This window comes from Balaenoptera musculus, chromosome 7 (assembly GCF_009873245.2).
Source record: "Balaenoptera musculus isolate JJ_BM4_2016_0621 chromosome 7, mBalMus1.pri.v3, whole genome shotgun sequence".
Classification (NCBI taxonomy): Eukaryota; Metazoa; Chordata; class Mammalia; order Artiodactyla; family Balaenopteridae; genus Balaenoptera; species Balaenoptera musculus.
The window spans coordinates 113,267,056-113,284,339 of record NC_045791.1 but is presented as its reverse complement, the minus strand read 5'-3'; the positions used below and the strand labels follow the sequence as shown (position 1 = coordinate 113,284,339).

General features: G+C 53.7%; 1 protein-coding gene across 10 annotated transcripts; it reads left to right on the top strand.

The window, feature by feature from the left end:
• The first annotated feature begins 75 nt into the window (after positions 1-75).
• On the top strand, positions 76-16,646 carry DTYMK (deoxythymidylate kinase). 10 transcript variants are annotated; one of them, XM_036858432.1, is made up of 9 exons: positions 76-214; positions 4,499-5,147; positions 5,949-6,873; positions 8,196-8,304; positions 8,849-9,007; positions 11,850-11,940; positions 13,485-13,682; positions 15,351-15,421; positions 16,374-16,646. In XM_036858432.1, exons 3-9 carry the CDS (start codon positions 6,696-6,698, stop codon positions 16,627-16,629), a joined length of 1,062 nt encoding a protein of 353 aa, XP_036714327.1. In that variant the 5' UTR covers positions 76-214; positions 4,499-5,147; positions 5,949-6,695; the 3' UTR covers positions 16,630-16,646. The 10 variants fall into 10 exon arrangements, with proteins under 10 accessions (XP_036714327.1, XP_036714330.1, XP_036714333.1 ...); XM_036858435.1 differs by lacking the exons at positions 76-214; positions 4,499-5,147 and adding an exon at positions 16,016-16,104 and having other exon boundaries at positions 5,540-6,873; positions 16,374-16,578; XM_036858438.1 differs by lacking the exons at positions 76-214; positions 4,499-5,147; positions 16,374-16,646 and adding an exon at positions 15,836-16,104 and having other exon boundaries at positions 5,540-6,873.
• Positions 16,647-17,284: the final 638 nt, after the last annotated feature.

Below are 17,284 nucleotides of genomic sequence, written 5' to 3'. Positions count from 1 at the left end.
CGCTGTTTGAACCCGCCCCACGGCTTCCGGTCGGGGCCGCGCGAGGTGTCGCGCGGGAGCTGGGCGGTCCCGGCGGGGCGGGTGGAGCAGGTGTCGGGCAGCGGGGAGCTCGAGCGCGTCGCGACCCCAGGAGGAGCGGCCTCCGGGGCCCCGCGGACCCAGACCCCTGCGATGCCGGGGGCAGTCGTTCATCACTGAAAATGCACGCTTAAAGGTACACCCTCCTCCGTGAACTCTTCACTAAACCCCAGGCAGATATTTAAGAGTGGAAACACGTTCATTGTTCTGGCAATTTTATCTTCATTGTAGAAATTCAAACTGTACAGGAATTTACAGTTTCCCAACCTCCCGAAGTTACAGGACTGTGATTATCTTGCTCACCTTTCAATCTAAATGATAGCAGTTTCGGTGCAACCTTTCTGGCCCCATTTAATGCTTGATGTGAAAATGCACACACGCGCGCTCGCGTACATAATTGCACTCTACCCACCTTTTTATTGTTTTAAGTAGATAAGTGTTTTTATTAATAGACTTTATCTTTAGAGCAGTTTTTGGTTTTCAGAAAAATCGAGAAGGAAATAATAGAGTTCTTATACACCCCCTCCACACATACACACGGTTTCATTTATTATAAACATTTTCCATGGGTGGGGTACATTTATTAAAATTGATGAAGCAATACTGATACATTATTATTCACTAAAGTCCATGGTTTACATTACGAATTATTGTGTTGTACAATTATGTTAAGTATCCACCATTACAGTATCATACAGAGTATTTGCACTGCCCTAAAACTCGTCTGCTTCTCCTATTCATCCCTCTCCCTGCCCCCGAACCCCTGGCAAATACTGATCTTTTCACTGTCTCTAGTTCTGCATTTTCCAGAATGTCATATAGTTGAAATCATACAGTATATAGCCCTTTCAGATTGGCTTCTTTCACTTAGTAATAGGCATTTTAAGTTTTCTCCATTCCTTTTCGTGGCTGGATGGCTCATTTCTTCTTAATGCTAAAGAATATTTCATTGTCTATATGTTCCACAATTTATCCATTCACCTATTATTTAGTTACCTGTTTTTGGCCATGCCGCGCAGCACACAGGATCTTAGGTCCCCAACCAGGGATTGAACCCGCGCCCCCTGCAGTGGAAGCAGAGTCTTAACCACTGGACCACCAGGGAAGTCCCTCCATTACCCTACTGAAGACATGTTGGTTGCATCCAAGTTTTGTCAATTATGAATAAAGCTGCTATTATCATTCATGTTTTGGTTTTCATGTGGACATTTTTTTTAAACTCCTTTGGGTAAATACCAAGAACTGTAATTGCTGGGTCACACTGTAAGATTATGTTTAGTTTTGTAAAAAACCGCCAAACTGGGACTTCCCTGGTGGCGCAGTGGTTAAGAATACGCCTGCCAATTCAGGGGACACGGGTTCGAGCCCTGGTCCAGGAAGATCCCACATGCTGCGGAGCATCTAAGCCCCTGTGCCACTACTGAGCCTGCGCTCTAGGGCCCGCGAGCCACAACTACTGAAGCCTGCTCGCCTAGAGCCCATGATCCGCAACAAGAGAAGCCACCGCAATGAGAAGTCTGTGCACCACAACGAAGAGTAGCCCCCGCTCGCCACAACTAGAGAAAAGCCCGAGCATAGCAACAAAGACCCAATGCAGCCAAAAATAAAAATTAATTAATTAAAAAAAAAAGAACCCACTAAACTGTCTTCCAGAATGAGCTGTACTATTTTGCACTTCCACCAGCAATGAATGAGAGTTCCTGTTGCTCCACATCCTTGCCAGCATTTCGTGTTGTCAGTGTTTTGGATTTTGGCCATGCTAATAGATGTGTAGAGGTATCTCATTTTATTTCCAATTCCCTAATGACAAATGATGTTGGGCACCTTTTCACATGCATATTTGCTGCCTGTACATCTCTTTGGTGAGGTGTCTGTTCAGATCTTTTGCCCAGTTTTTAAATTGAGCTGTTGGTTTTCTTAACTGGTGTCACACTATCCACTTTTCTACCATTTACATTTTTAACTTAATACTCTTCATAAATTCTGGCCATGTTTTACTCAGTTTTATGTCATTCTGTTTATTAGATATATTTCACAGTGTTAGTGTACCATACTTTAACAGACTCCTAATAGATGAACAATATTTTGATTGTTCCCAATCTTTCATTACCATAAATAGTGCTCTTGTGAACGTTTGTTCATACACCTGTATGTATCTGTTCCAGTTATCTACTGCTGCATAATAAAATACCTGAAAACTTCGTGGTTTAAAAGAAGCATTTTATTAGAGCTGACAATTTTTGTAGGTCAGGCACTCCAGCAAGGCTCAGTTAGATTATTCTTCTGTTCTGTGTGATGCGGTAGAGATCGCTGGTGTGGCTGGAAGGCTGCATTCAACTGGCACCAGGGACCAGAGCACCTACACGTTGCCTCTCCAGCCCAGTTGTGCTTCTTATGTGGCTGCTCAGGGCTTCTGGAGATTTCCAGGAGGCCCTGGTGGAAGCTGCCAGACTCTTGTGACCTCACCTTGGTCATCCCAGGACATCACCTCACCACATTCTATTGGTTGAGTCTGGGGCCAACCCAGACTCGAGGGGAAGGGAAAGTGGACCCCCACCTCTCAATGGGAGGAGTAGCGCAGTTGTGGCCATCTTAATCTACCACATTGTCTTATTAGTTCTTTTTTTTTTTTTTAATATTTATTTATTTATTTGGCTGCGCCGGTTTTTAGTTGCGGCATGCAGGTTCTTTGTTGCAGCGTGTGGGATCTAGTTTCCTGACCAGGGATTGAACCCGGGCCCCCTGCATTGGGAGCGTGCAGTCTTAACCACTGCACCACCAGGAAAGTCCCGTCTTATTAGTTCTTCAAGATAGATTCTTGGAAATTGTATTGCTGGCTCAAAGGGTGTGTTCTAAGTGCTGATATTTCTAAATGCATTGCCCGAGGGGAAGGTTATACTGACACTCCTTTGAGTATGTTTCTACTTTTGTTAACCCTAGATTTCACCAGGCTTTATTATCTTTGCTTAACATGATAGGGGAAAAAAAAAAAAAAAACCTCAGTGTTTTGTGTTTCTTTGATTTCAAGTGAGGCTAAACAGATTTTCACACATTTGTTGGCTGTTTGTAGTTCTTCTATCATTTTATGTCCTTTACTGTTATCGATGGGGAAATTGGTCTTCATGCCTTTCATCTAAAAAAAAATTCTTTATTATGAAGGGTAGTGGTCTTCCTGTATCATATAATGAAAATAACTCCTCCCAGATAGTGATGAATTCTCTTACAAAGACCGTTTTAGAAACTGCAAAAATGAGAGATGATTCCCTAACTATTGTCGACTGAAAAAAAACGCACAACCTAAAAGTTGAGAATTCAGCTTTATTTGTCAGACTTTCTGAGAGACTGCTCTGAGGAGGTAAGAGAGGAGCCAGGATATATGAGAGTTTTTGCAACAAAAACCGCGCAGTCGGAACATCAAAAGAGTACTGTTAATTAAAGGAAACCAGACACCTCGAGTTAATGGATTTAACACTTTTCTATGTATGGGAAAATTCAAGAGTCTGGGCTCACTGAAATCATTCCTCTTGATGTGCACCTTAACTATCTAGGGCCAGGATCCGGCTCTTGTCCCTCCTGAATCCCCTCAGGGTGCACCGTCAGGGGCGTCTGCAGCAGCTGCCGGCTTGACGGCTGCAACATCCTTTGTTTACTGATGCGGCAGAGACTATTTTTCACCCATGCTTTTTCTTTCAGTATGTTGCAATACTTTAGATAAATCTTTGATAACAAATTTCAACCTTGGGACTATTGACAGTTTGGGACCAGTAAGTCTTTCCTGGGGTGGGGGGCACCTCTCCTGTGCTTGGATGGCCGGCAACATCCCTGGCCTCCCCCACTAGATGCTTTTAGACCCCCCCCCCCAGGCTGTGACAGTCAAAATGTCCCCCAGTCAAGAGCCAGTGCTTTGGGGGAAGGCTAAGCTACTCTAACAAAGAAACCCAACCAAAACCCACTAGCACAGAAGGAATTTTATTTCTTATGTAACAGTCCAGGGGCCAGGCAGCCATGCTCTGTGGGGTTACTCAGGGACCCAGATTCCTTCCAGCGTGGCGTCTGCCCCCAAAGGGCCTTGCCATTGTCTTCATGGTCAAGGCTGGATTGCAAGAAGGTGGTGGGGGGGTTGGGGGAGAGGGAAAGTGCTCCGTCCACTGTCTGAAGGAGCACACACCACTGCTGCTCGCATCTCATTGGCAGTAACGTAGCCACCTGACCCCATCTACCTGCAGGGAGGGCTGAGCGATGGCATCTAACAGGGCAGTGATGTGCCCAGCACAATCTTATTCTTCTGGAAGTAGATGAGTGCTATGGACTGAATATCCCCCCCAAAAGTCATAGGCTGAATCCCTAAACCAACAATGTGACTGTATTTGAGAGATCATTAAGAGGAAGAGAAACCAGACCTCTCTCTCTCTGTCCACAGCTGTACAGTGTGAAGGCCATGTGAGGACACAGTGAGAAGGTGGCCACCTGCAACCCAGAGGGAGAACATCAACCCTCCTGGCACCTTGAACTTGGCCCTCCAGCCTCCAAAACCGTGAGGAAGATGTTCTGCTGTTTAAGCCACTCAGCCTGTGGCATTTCGCTCTTGCAACCCGGCTAAGACAGGGAGAGAGTCTTTGATGGGTAGTAGCAAAGTCTGACCAATTCCTGTGATGGAAGTTGCAGTAGGACAGTAAGAGAGCTATGGGGCCTCTTTTTTAATGGCAAGTCTCAAACTCACAAAAGCAGAGAGGACCTAACAAACTCCACATGCCCATCAGCTAGCTTCAGCAATTCCGGCCAGCTTCTGGCCCTTCACCGGCCCCAAGCACACTCAGGCCCAGCGCCCTAGCTGGCATTGCCTCCATGAAGCAGATGCCCTTGTGCCCGCTACCAGGCCTCCGTGGCAGTGGAGACTCGCACTGCTCAGGGCAGACTGTGCGGAGACGGTTCTCAGCATAGCAAGCACAGAGACGGATGTACAGATGCAAGGACTCTCCTGTACCTGCGTCAGGGATGTGAGGTCACGACTGCATGCATGGAGGTGCTGCAGTCACCCTGTGACCATGAGGGACAAGCTAAGAGACCTGGTAAGTTGTTGACCCAACATCTGACATCACTGAGTAGCAGAAACAGTTCTTGGCTGCCTAACTCTGGACTTTGTGTTATGTGAGATGATTAGATATCCTGGTGATTTAAGCCAGTTAGGCTGGCATTCTGGTACCTGCAGTCAAAGGCATGTTGGAAGAGGTGGAAGCAAAATTGCTTCCTGTATCTTAATAAGAAATTTCACTGTACTTGTGCCAGTTTAGCAATTTCTGCCATCAAAAGGGCATCCCCCGCATACAAGGACCCAGCAGCCAGGCTCCCCGCATTTCCATGGGTGACCAGGAAGGCTATGTGGTCACAAGCTGAGGTATTGCACGTGTTCCTGCCTGTCTGCCTGGTAAGTTCATCCTACAGATGTGGTACAAGGCTGTCCTGGGACTTGCCCAACCCCAGGAGGGTTCTCTTGTGTACTGTAATCCCTAATCCCTTCATCCTTTTGAAGGCAAGGAGATGAAAATTTCAGAACAAGACTGATTATTCAAAGGCAATGTTAAGTACTAGTGTTTGTATCAATGACCTTTCACTAGGTTGTACCGCAGTAACAAAGGACCCCAAAGTCTCGGTGGACCCGGCATCACAACTGTTTATTTCTTGCTGGTGCCACCTGTCAGCTGCAGTGGCTGTAGCTTGGCTGTGGCTGTTTGTTCATTCCAAGGTCCAGGGTGAAAAAGCAGCCCAATCGTGCACATGCTGTTCTCACACTGGCGGCAGGAAGGGGAGGGGTGACCCGCACAACAGCTTTTAAAGTTTCTTCCTGAAAGTCAGCTCTGGTTACTTTACAGATGCCTTAGAAGTCACAGGGCCAAGCTCAACATCAAGGAAGAAAGCCAATAATTGGGAATGATAGAATCTACCACCCTTCTGGAACCCACAACCAAATCAAGCAACGGTCCATCAGGAAAACGTCAAGCGACCATAGGTGTCTGGGGTCACGGGAAATCAGGGGCTTGCACCGAATGAGGTGGGGGAGGAAAGTCAGGGAAACTGTTGCCACGACCTCAGCCCAAGCACCGAGGTGGACGGTCTGGAGCTCGCGGGGGTCCGCTGACGTCCCCAGCCCTGGAGAGCCCTCGCCCGTCTCTCGTCTGCAGCAGGGAAGCAGGTGCTTCACGAAGGCTCCCTGGAGAGCAGCCCTGAAGTTCACGGCCACGCTGCCGGCTGCCTCCGGATTTCTCCTCGGCAAACTCGAACGTTCCAGAGGCAGTTCTGGGAAACGCGGCTGCCAGCTTGGCACGGGCCGAACGCTGGTGTCCGCCCCAACCCCCTAGGTTGAGGTCTGACCCCACCGTGACAGTACTTGGGGACAGGCCTCCGGGGCCATGAGGCCCAGAGGGCGGGACCCCTCGACGAGAAGGCGGCGGACGCGGTCTCACCTGGAACCGCCCCTAAGACGACAGCGGCCAACCTGACTGAGCGCTTCCCGGTGCCGGGGCGCCCGCCCTCAAGGTCCCCGCCGTCGGGAGTCGGCGGCGGGTGGGCCCCGAGGCCGCAGCCCCGAACTTTAGGAGCAGGGACGGGCGCCCGCGCCCATGACAGCGGCCCGCGCGGCAGAAGGCGCGCCCCGCTTCCGGCCCGCAAGAGGCGGTGCGACCGAGGCCCCGTCGGGCCAGTCGCGCCGCTTCCGCCGTACTAGTCCCAGCCAATCCGGCCCATCTGAGCCAATCCCGGCGCGCGCCGTGGGCGCCGGCCCATTGCAGCCAATGAGAGGTCCGGGCGGCCCCGCTGCGCTGGGGGCGGAGGCGGGAAGCGCGGCGATGGCGGGCAGGCGCGGCGCTCTCATCGTGCTGGAGGGTGTGGACCGCGCGGGGAAGAGCACGCAGAGCCGCAAGCTGGTAGACGCGCTGTGTGCCGCGGGCCACTGCGCCGAGCTGCTGCGCTTCCCGGGTGGGCGCGGCGGGCGCGGGGTTCCGGGATGTCGGGGGCCGGGGAGGGGATCCGGGGGCTACGGAGGCCTCGCCGGCTCCTGAGGACGAGAAGCGAAGGCCTCCTGCGCTGGACTCGCCCTCGTTTGTCCGCGGGTCGGAGCGCGGGGACTGGGCCCCCCTGTGGTCCCCGAGCCTCAGTGGGACTAGTCTGTGGTTCTGTTTTTGCGCAGCTGCCCCGCGGCTGATGTGCATAAAGTCACGTGTTTAGTGAGTCTTGACGCATGTACACCCAGGAAAGCGTCTTCACAACCAGGAGAATGAGTGTATCTGTGACCCCTGAAAGTTTCCGGGTGCTGCTTTGTAATCCAAGTCTCCGTTTTGTCTTGGGTTTCCCGCCCCCCGCCCTTGCATGGTTGTTTACCCTGTGAAGGGTTTTGTGTCATATTTTTAATTTTTTAAGGTAGAACATTGATCTTGAAAATGCTGTAAAAATATCAATACTTAATCAAGAGAAGTTCAAGGTTTACAAACCAGGGGTAGGGGGATGGGGGGATGCTTTTTTAAATTTTCTTTTTTTTTTTTTTTTTTGGCCACACTGTGGCATGTGGAACTTCACTGACCAGGGATTGAACCCGTGCCCCCTGCGAGTCTCAACCACCGGGAAGTCCGAAAGTGCTTTTTTTGAATATTTATCATTTTAATCTTTAAGCCAGCCAGTCTACAAATCTTACACAGTTGATCCTTGAACAACATGGGTTTGAACTGCAGTGGTCCACTTACATGCATATTTTTTTCAATAAACACCTACAGTACCACGCAGTCCTGGGTTGGTGGAATGCAAGAATGCAGAACCTCAGATATGGAGGGCCGACTCTGGGAGTTGAATACCCTTCTTTTGGTATCAAGGTGGCTCCTGGTGCCGGTCCCCCTGGGTTGGCAGTGCCTTTGCAGTTGCTGCTTCCTACCTGAGTTCCTTCTTCCTGAAGCGTTTTTCATCCCAGAGTGTCTGCACACTGCTGCCCTTTCTCAGGAAAAGGTGAACCTGTCTAAAGTTGTAAAATAAAACTCAAAGTTAGACTTGGGTCAGGGCCTGGAAATCTGGCACAAACTGTTAATGTGGATGGAGAGCCTGACGTCACTCTTGTGTGTTGCTCTCTTTTTTAGAAAGATCAACTGAAATTGGCAAGCTTCTGAGTTCTTACCTGGAAAAGAAGAGCGAGGTGGAGGACCACTCGGTGCACCTGCTCTTCTCTGCGAACCGCTGGGAACACGTGTAAACAACCTTGTCCTTCTGCTGCCCCCCCCCCCCCGCTTCTGTGCCTCCCCCTGGGACTCTGAGTGCGGCTCTTGCTTCTGAGTGGTTGAGAGTCATGCTGGAGACTGTACCTTTACAAGGTTCTTTTATGCACGGATCCCAAAGAGCACTAGTTAATGCTTTTTTTTCTCCCCCACCCCCCCCCCGCCCCTGGCTTTTTGTAATTAATAGACTGTAGGTAGTTTTAGATACACAGAAAAGAGTCCCCCATACCCCTGTCCCTTCCTCCTCGCCCAGAGCTGCTCTTATTTATGTCTTTGATGAACCAGTGTTGACACATCATTAAGTGAAGGTGAGTTTGTGTTGGGGTGTGCCCTCTCACGCCCTCTTTTTGATTTACATCATCTTGGTGGATTCCCTCTTCACCCAGCACAACTGTTGACGAAGTGCCTGTGGGGTACACTCTCAGGTGCTTCTGTTTCCATTTACACACGTATGTAGGTAACATATGTCATCGGAGGTGTTTTGTTTTAACGTGAACGAATGGGATCCTACCGTACAGATTCCCTCACGGCTGGCTTCCTAAGTCCGCCTCACGATCTCCACTCTTCCTCTTCTCTCCCGTCCCGGCGGCCTGCTCTCCGGAAAGGCTGCTCCACCTTGGATTAAGTGATGCCAGTGGACGGACGTTCAGGTGGTTGTGCCTTGTTCCCTCTCACAAGCAAGCTGGCACTACTCTCCTTGGCTTTGGCTTAGCTGGTAGTCTAGTCTGGAAAGGCCTCCCCCTCCGTGTATTAGATGAAAATGAGGGCAGATTTACAATCTTTAACACATCTGGAGTTTATTGACATAAATGTTGTGCTTTTCGCTTTTTGTGGATTTGTAGAAAAGTAATGTCAGAGCAACTGAAAATGAAAAACGGTTCTGACTCCATTCCCTAACTGCTGTCTGCTTCCAGGACACAGGCCTGCAAGTCTCTGGGCCATTTGTTCTGCCACAGCTCCCCCTTCTGATTATTCCAGCCACTGCCATCAGATCAGGTTTGCTGACACTTGAAAGTCGTTGGCTGACAGGTCGGATGCCGGGCAGCGCTGTGGCCCCTAGTACCCCTCAGGTCTGGTGTGCAGGGCAGGCCTGGGAATGGGTGCTCAGTTAACCTGGGCTGTTTTGAGTCCACCCTGGTGCTTGGAGCACTTTCTGAGGGAACTCTGGTTACTTCCTCAGCCCCTGGTTTTCTGCTCTTTTGCTGTGCTGCGTCTTTACTAGGTCAGTTGCTGGTCGTGGAAGTCATCTCCCCTCCCAGCTGCTGTGCGGTTTCCCTGGCACCGATTCCGGTAACGGCCTCCACTTCCCTCCCCGGCTATTTGCCAAAACCTACTGATCCTCTAGGGCCATCCAGGAATTAAATTCCTGGAAATGAGCAATATCTCTTACTTTCCATAGCAATTTAGCAATGTTCTTCTCTACCTATTTTTAAACTTTTTATTCTGAAATCGTTTCAATCAGACAGGAAAGCTGCGGGAGTAGCACCGAGAATTCCCGGTGCCCTTCCCCAAGCTTCACCCGTTAATAACATTTTGCCACATTTGCTTTACCATTTGCTCACTCTTTAAAAATCAAGGGCTATTTTATGAAATGCTGGGTTTACTTGATGTTTCCTCACGAGTAGATTTGGGTTTGCATTTTTGGTAGGAATACCGCAGAAGTGCCATTGGGTCCTCTTGAGGGCATCGTGGCAGGATGCGAGGCCACTTGGGTTTCCCCTGATGAGTGAGGGGGCTGCTGGCCAGGCTCTTCCACTAAGTGACTCTCTTTCCTGTTGTAAATAGTCAAAAGGGGAACTCATAAACCCATAAATATCCCCTTTCTATGAAACTCACCTCCTAGTTTGTGTTGGTTAGTCATCCTGCTGGAGTCCGTTATTGTGATTTTCTGATTCTGTCATTCCCTCCACACTGATCAGCTGGCATTCTGTGTAAGGAAGAGCTTTCCTGCCTTCCCCGTCCGTCCATCTGTCCGTCCATCGTCAGTACGGACTCTGGGTCATAAGCACTAGTGGTCGTCGTTCTGCTGTTCGGATTGTCCCAGCCTTGGCCTGTGGGAATCCCTTCAGGCTGGCTCCTTCGTCCCTTGGACGTGTTCTTGGCATGGCAAGGTGTTCCGGCTTTCCGTGCCTTCTCCTGCGTTAGCCGGGGCCAGCTGTTCTCTCCGCTTTGTGGAGGGTGGACTTCAGAGACCGACGTCTGCTCCTCAGCGTCTGCACGTGTTCACGTCCCCCGCATCTGTCTGACCCCTGCCATCTCGTCCAGCACCCGGGCTCCTCCGCCCCGCCTGCCCTCCACGGGCTGGTTTTAGGATCACCGCCCCCACCTATGTAAAGCCTGCCTGGGGCTCACGGGTGGTTGCAGCTCTGTCGTTAGAATGAGGGCACACGGTGCTGTGTCCAAACATCTCAAGCACGCCTTTGCCCTTCCACTGTGTTCATTTGGGATATGGGTAGGTTCATTTGACTTTGTATACAATTTTAGGGGTTTTTTTCTTTTTTTTTCCCATTCTTGTTGATTTCAGTTTTTGAATACGTAAAACATGAAATGGTTCTAAGGGTCAGAATCATACAGAAAGGTCACTGCCCTGCCCATCCCCTTTCCATCCAAGCCCTGCCCTCCCCTGTCGGTAAGCAGGCCCATTCACTTCTAAACAAAGTCAGCAGATACCTGTTGTCTTGACTCACCTTCTGTCTGATATAAAGGCAGCCACCTGTGTGCTCAATGTGCTTTGCTTTGTTAGCAACGTGTCAGGAGGGCGTTTATGGGGCATCTTTCTCGTTCTCTGTACAGTTGCATCTTCTGTGCTCGTGCCGTATTCTACCAGCGTTCTGTTCACAAGATGAGGTAGTTTTAAGTGTTGATAATTTGCACTTAGGAATGACGCTGTGGTGGGAATCGCGTCTCACTGTTGAAGGCGCCCCTGCCGTGCTGTTCTGTGAGCTTCTCACCGTGACAGTAGCAGACGCCTTTTGTTCCCCAAGTACAAGCAGTGCTTCTGGCCGATGCCAAGCCTCTGTCTGCACCCACCTTGCTAAGGTCTCGGGGCCGGAGGGTGGTGGGGACCTGCTGCCTCCTGCTGGAGGGTGTCCTGGCTCCCAGGTGGACGCACGAGCATCCTTCATCACCTCCGGGCCACGTCCAGCCTTCCCTCCTGTTGGCCTGGCCCCTGCTCTCCCCGCAGGGCCCGGTCCCTCCTCTCCCCGCAGGGCCCGGCCCCTCCTCTCCCCGCAGGGCCCGGCCCCTCCGCTCCCGGACAGCCGAGCTGCCTCTGGACAGCTGCCAATGCCAGTTGTATTTATCCCCTTTAGTGGAGTTGTCTTTTCGTGCTGGGCTTTGCTGGGAGTGAAGAGTCAGAGCCTTGGGGGATGACAAGTCAGGCTACAGGTTGCTGCCCGTGCATGCTTCCTTCATCATGTTGGCTTCTGAATTGAATTGTGTCGGCAGGGTGATTTGAGCGTGAGACTTCAGGGCCCACGAAGCCAGGGCCATGGCTCACAGGCATTCTCTGTTTTGTAGGCCGCTCATTAAGGAGAAGCTGAGCCAGGGCGTCACCCTGGTCGTGGACAGGTACGCCTTTTCCGGGGTCGCCTTCACCAGCGCCAAGGAGGTGAGTGCAGCTCGGCCCCAGCGCGTGGTTTGTGCCTGGTGTGGACTCAGTGTGGTCCCCGTGGGCACAGAGCAGTCGCAGCACGAGTCTCTTCATGTCACTGCCTCTAGGGGTTTGAGATCCCCGTGTTCGCCAGGTTAATTTGGTCTTTATTGACAAGAAGAGAGACCTTTTTCGTAGCTACAGGTTGTTTTCACAGATACAACTGCGTTTTTCATTTGGCCGACACATTTCACATGATACATTTACACAGATGGTCCATCGGCAGACCTGTTTCATCCAGCGTCTCGTTTTCGGAAAAGACGGTGAGAGTGTCTGGGTTGCTTTCATGCTGTGTTCCTGACCCCCTGTTCCAGGGAGCTGCTGTTTCACAGGCATAATGGCAGTGACTACACTGCCCTTTTTTCCTGCTTTTTATTTAAAAATTTTCAAACATACACCAGCAGAGAAAAGAAGCCACCCAGCACCGTCACCTGCCTCAGAACCTTCTGGTCTCTGTGACCCCCAGACACATCATCAGTCCCTTCATAAACATGTCGGTGCACATCCCCAAAACAACTTTTCAGAACCCTCGTCTCACCCCATTCCGGAATGTCATCATTCAGTCAGTGCAGAGGTCCCAGCGCTCTCAGGAGCCGGGTGATCCGGCTTGTGTTTTTACAGCTCGATTGAATCAGAACCCAGCCAGTTAAGGTCCATTCTTGAAACGTCTCTTGAATCTCTCGATACGTAGGTTCCTGCATCTCTTCCTTCCGCTAAAATGTTTGAATTGTTTATTTTCCCAAGTCGCCCATCAAGAGGCCCAGCGTGCCTGGTTGTCTGCGTTTTGTGCTAACAGTCTTTATCGCGCGCGGTTAGTCCACGAAGCGCTGCACAATGGCAGCCTTCTAGCCCCGCCAGTCCTCCCGCACGAGCGAGCTGGGTCCTCCTTTAGGGCGGTCCCCCGAGGCACCGGCCACACGGCTCCGTCTGTGAAAAGCACGCGGGCTCGGGCAGGGCCGACGGGCCCCCTACTCCCGTCAGGGCGTCCTGGCAGCACAAGGCTCTGGGCCCACAGCTGGGTTCTAACCCTAAATCTTCAGAGCTGTGTGGCTCTCTCTTCTCTAGAAGTGGGGACACTATTTTTAGAGTCGCGAGGATGAATGAGATGGGACGTGCAGGAGACAGCACACGGGGCGCTGGCGAGCGTCTCCAGGATTGGGGTCCTCCCCTCTCTGTGGAAGGGGGTGACGCCCTGGCCCGTCTGCTGCCGCTGCTTGGCCAGAGGGTGTGGGGCGCACGCACGATGCCCTCGGTCCCGGGCCCTGAGTGACGCGTCCTGGGCCCCGGGGTGTTCTGTCCACTGTGTACGTGTTCACACATCAAAACACAGGAAGGTGATGGGAGAGAAAGCAAAACGCTGGAGACCTAAGGACAGAGCTGCTGCTGTGTAAGAACTCTCCCCTCAAACGTCAGCTCGCCTCTCCCCCTTTTTGATGAATTCTGAAACCAGGAGTGAGAGCGCGTCAGGCTGGCTCCGTAACGGTTGGGTTCTTCGTCGCCAGAATTTCTCTCTGGACTGGTGCAAGCAGGCGGACGTGGGCCTCCCCAAGCCGGACCTGGTCGTGTTCCTGCAGCTGCAGCTGCCGGAGGCCGCCGCGAGGGGCGAGTTCGGCCGTGAGCGCTACGAGAGCAGCCCTTTCCAGCAGCGGGCCCTGCAGCGCTTCCAGCAGCTCCTGGGAGACTCCAGTCTGCCGTGGAAGGTGGGCGCGGTGCCCGGGCCCTCCTGGGGGCGGCGCTTTCTGGTCCTGGGTTTGGTGCAGGACGTGGGTCGGTGCCCTGATGCTGGCCCAGGGCAGGGCTGCACGGGCAGCGGCTCCAGAGCAGCCGTCCCGCGCGGGGGACCCTGTGCCGAGCCGGCCGTCCAGCGGGCTCCCGTCCCCTGCTGGACGTCAGCTGTGCAAGGCCAGTGTCCAGAACGCCGAGTCCGCGGGGGTCAGGCGGCGGCACTTTCGCTCCCGTGTAACCGGCTCGAGCGTGGGGCCTCCCAGCCCCTCCACGTTGACTCCAGGCGCCAGGCAGCCCGCACCCGCCACAGCTGCCACCTCCCTGCTCTCCGTCCCCGCAGCCTGGCGCCCGCCCACCTCAGGGCACGTGCCCCGGCGCCCCGGCCCATCCTCCCTGCACGCGCCCGCCTGGCACGGCCGCTGCTCTCTCACTGCTGGCGGTGTCCTCGCCACTTGGGCAGGTTCCGGGGTTTGGGTTCTTGGCTCTGGCACCTCGTGCTTCTCCCTCGCCCTCCGGCTGTGCCTCCCCGCTGTCCTGCCCTGGGTGGTGCTGGTCTGTGGCCAGGGCCGGGGCTCCTCTGTGTGCAGGTGCGAAGTACGCCCTTGACCTTTCCGTTTGTCTCCTGTGTGCTCGGGGGTGGAAGGAAGGGCGTGTCTTTCCCCAGACAGGCCGCAGTGTGGTGCCTCAAATCCCCGTCACCCCTGCTGGCTGCTTCTATCAGCTACTGAATTGCAGAGCTTTCCTCTGTTTCTCGGGTTTTTTTTTTTGGCTGTGCCATGCGGCCTGTGTGTGGGATTAGTTCCCCGACCAGGGATCGAACCCCTGCCCCCTGTATTGAGAGCACTGGACCGCCAGGGAAGTCCCTCTCTGTTTTTTTTTAAACTAGTTCTACATGGTGTGAGTTCCTCTTGATTTATACTAGATTTCAGCACCTGCTAGGAACACGACAAGACTTAACAGCATTGGGAACGTGAAAGGGGAAGGCCAGCCGGCGCTCTCCTTTTCTTCCTGCACTGAGTTTTCGTCTTGTCTCGTTTCCCACAGCTCTAAGAACTTCCTTTAATGTTTCCTGTAGGGCAGGTCTCCTGGCATAGCATTCTCAGCTTTTGTTTATCTGAAAACTTATTTTTCAAATTTTTAAAACAGTCACAAACTTACAGAAAAGTTGTAAGTACGATACAAGGAATTCTTCCCCAGGACCATTTGAGAATAAATTAGTAGCTGACACCCCCTCTCTGTCACAATGGGGCCAGTCACATGGATCCGCTCCTAGTGCCTGACCCCCCTGGTCCCGCTAGTGACCCTTGTAACAAAGGACGTAGTTCACAGGCACACTCTCTGGCCTCCAGCCTGTGACTTTCTCAACCTTGACTTTTTTGAAGGTCGCAACAGTCGCTTTGTAGCCGAACCTCAGAATGACTCTGTGATTGGATCAGGTCGTGTGTCCTTGGTGGGCTGTCGCTGCCCCGTCACGGGCTGCGCGCCTTCGGTGTGTCGCGCTCCAGCGACGCTCCCCTTGACTTCTGGGTTAAGCGGTTCACAGTGAAGTCGCTCCGCGTCCCCCTGCGAGGTGGTGCTTTGAAGCCACGTAAAAACCTCGCTGCTCATAGATTTGCAGTTCGTTTATATGTTTACACTTGCACGGACTCATGTTTGTACGGCTTACTCACCAGCAACCCGTTTTCCTCGCAATTGGAGGCGCAGATGGCCCCAGGTCTGGCCCCTGGGTGACCCCCACCCCAGCCCCGGGGCCTTCTGATCAGTTCCCTTCACTTCCGGGCCCTTCCTGCTCCCGGCCCATTACGATCGATCTCTGGGCTCACCCTGTGCCTTCCCGGCCCAGCGTCCCGAGTTGTTCCTGGTTCCATTTTATGGAGAAAGAGATAGAGACGGTTATTTGGGCCCCCAGAGGACGAGGGGTATCCACGTACAGGTTCACACGGGAGGTGCCACGCACCGTGAGCTGCCTGGGTTGGTTCTGTGCCAGAGCTCTGCCGCTGGGGCTGTGGACGGTAGGGTGACCTTCAGGCGGGGCAGGGGGGCCCGTGGGGAGGCGGTGTCGCTCCTGATAGACTTCGTGCAGCGGTTACAGCTGTCTGAGCGTGTCTACACCCTGGAGCTTTTCCAGAGTTTGCTGCCCCAGAGGCTGCCTAGAGGCTCTTGGCGCCCAGGGCTGAGCCTTGGCTGAGGAGGGGGCTCCCAGGCACGCCCACCCTCATGTGGCCCGGTACGTGTCCCTCCCTCCGGTGGAGAGTCACTCCTCTCGTGGGCTGGCTCCTCGGTGACCGAAGGTCCACGGGTCGGCAAGGTGGGGCAGCCAGCTGTCGGGACGAAGCCCATCGTACCAGGGAGAGGAGTCGGACCCGAACTGGGCTCCCGGCAGAACTTGGGGTCCAGGCAGGTCCGGGCGCAGCTGTGGAGGGGCGGGAATGGGCGCTGCCCTCGCCGCCTCTGCTGGTGGCACCGGGGTCCCCTGGGGGTGAGCGTCTGGCCGGGGCTGCAGCCGGGGGGCCGGGCGGCTCGGTCCCAAGGACCCATCCAGCTCACTGTCCCCAGGGGAGGCCGGGGGTCAAGGACCCCGGAGGAGCGGAAGCCGTGCCCTCCGGAACCTGACCCGCCCACTGAGAACATTAACCTGTCTCTCCCCCGCCCCCGCCCCGGCCCAGACAGTGGACGCCTCCAGGAGCATCGAGGACGTCCACCGGGAAATCCGCGTGCTGTCTGAGGGCGCCATGCGGGCCGCTGCACACAGGCCGCTGGGGCAGCTGTGGACGTAGAGGGACAGGACCCCCGTCTGCCATCCGCAAGGCAGGAGCCGCGTGTGCACAGCGACCGGGGGGCGAAGCAGGGCTCCCCGTGGAGCGGCCTGCGGGGTGGCCTTCTCCTGCCCTCACCTGTGCCCCGAAGATACTAATAAATTAGTTATTGTGTTCTGCTTACTGAAGTTTCATAGTGACTGTGTCCAGGCAGTTCCATCGGGGTCGCTGATCTCCTTGTGGACGTCTTCAGACACCCGTAAAGATGAAATGAAAACGGCTGTGGGCAGCCCCGGGCCTGGCATGCATCAGCCGTGCCTGGGCTCTGAGCGCCGGCCTAACGTGCCGACCTCACAAGGCCTGACCGGGCTGCGTCCGAGCGGCGGCGCCCGTCTCCTCGGAGCACGCCCAGTGCTCGCTTTGCTCTTCCCTCTGTTAAGGTCTGAAATGCAGGTGTGTAGTCGCTGCATCCTGTCAAGTTACTCCAGGATGCAGTGGCCCTGCAGTGGACGGTGGGCAGAGCCCCCGTCTGCAGGGTACCACAGGTCTCAGCGCCCTTCTGTGCGTGCCAGGAGACTGGATTCCGAGCAGAACAAGAGGATGTGACAGTTTAAAGTGTCACAAGACAGTCTGACCAGGGCTTGGGGAAAACCCGTATGTGGCCAAGCGGGTCCCAGCTCAGCGGTGGCGCCCACTCTCCGCACCGGGCAGGGTCCCTTCTCGTCCAGGTTGAATAGATGAGGCTGCCCATCCACAGGTGCTTGGCAGGTGGGGGCAGCCCAGCCCTCAAGGGAGGACAGAGGACACAAGCGCTGGGGGTG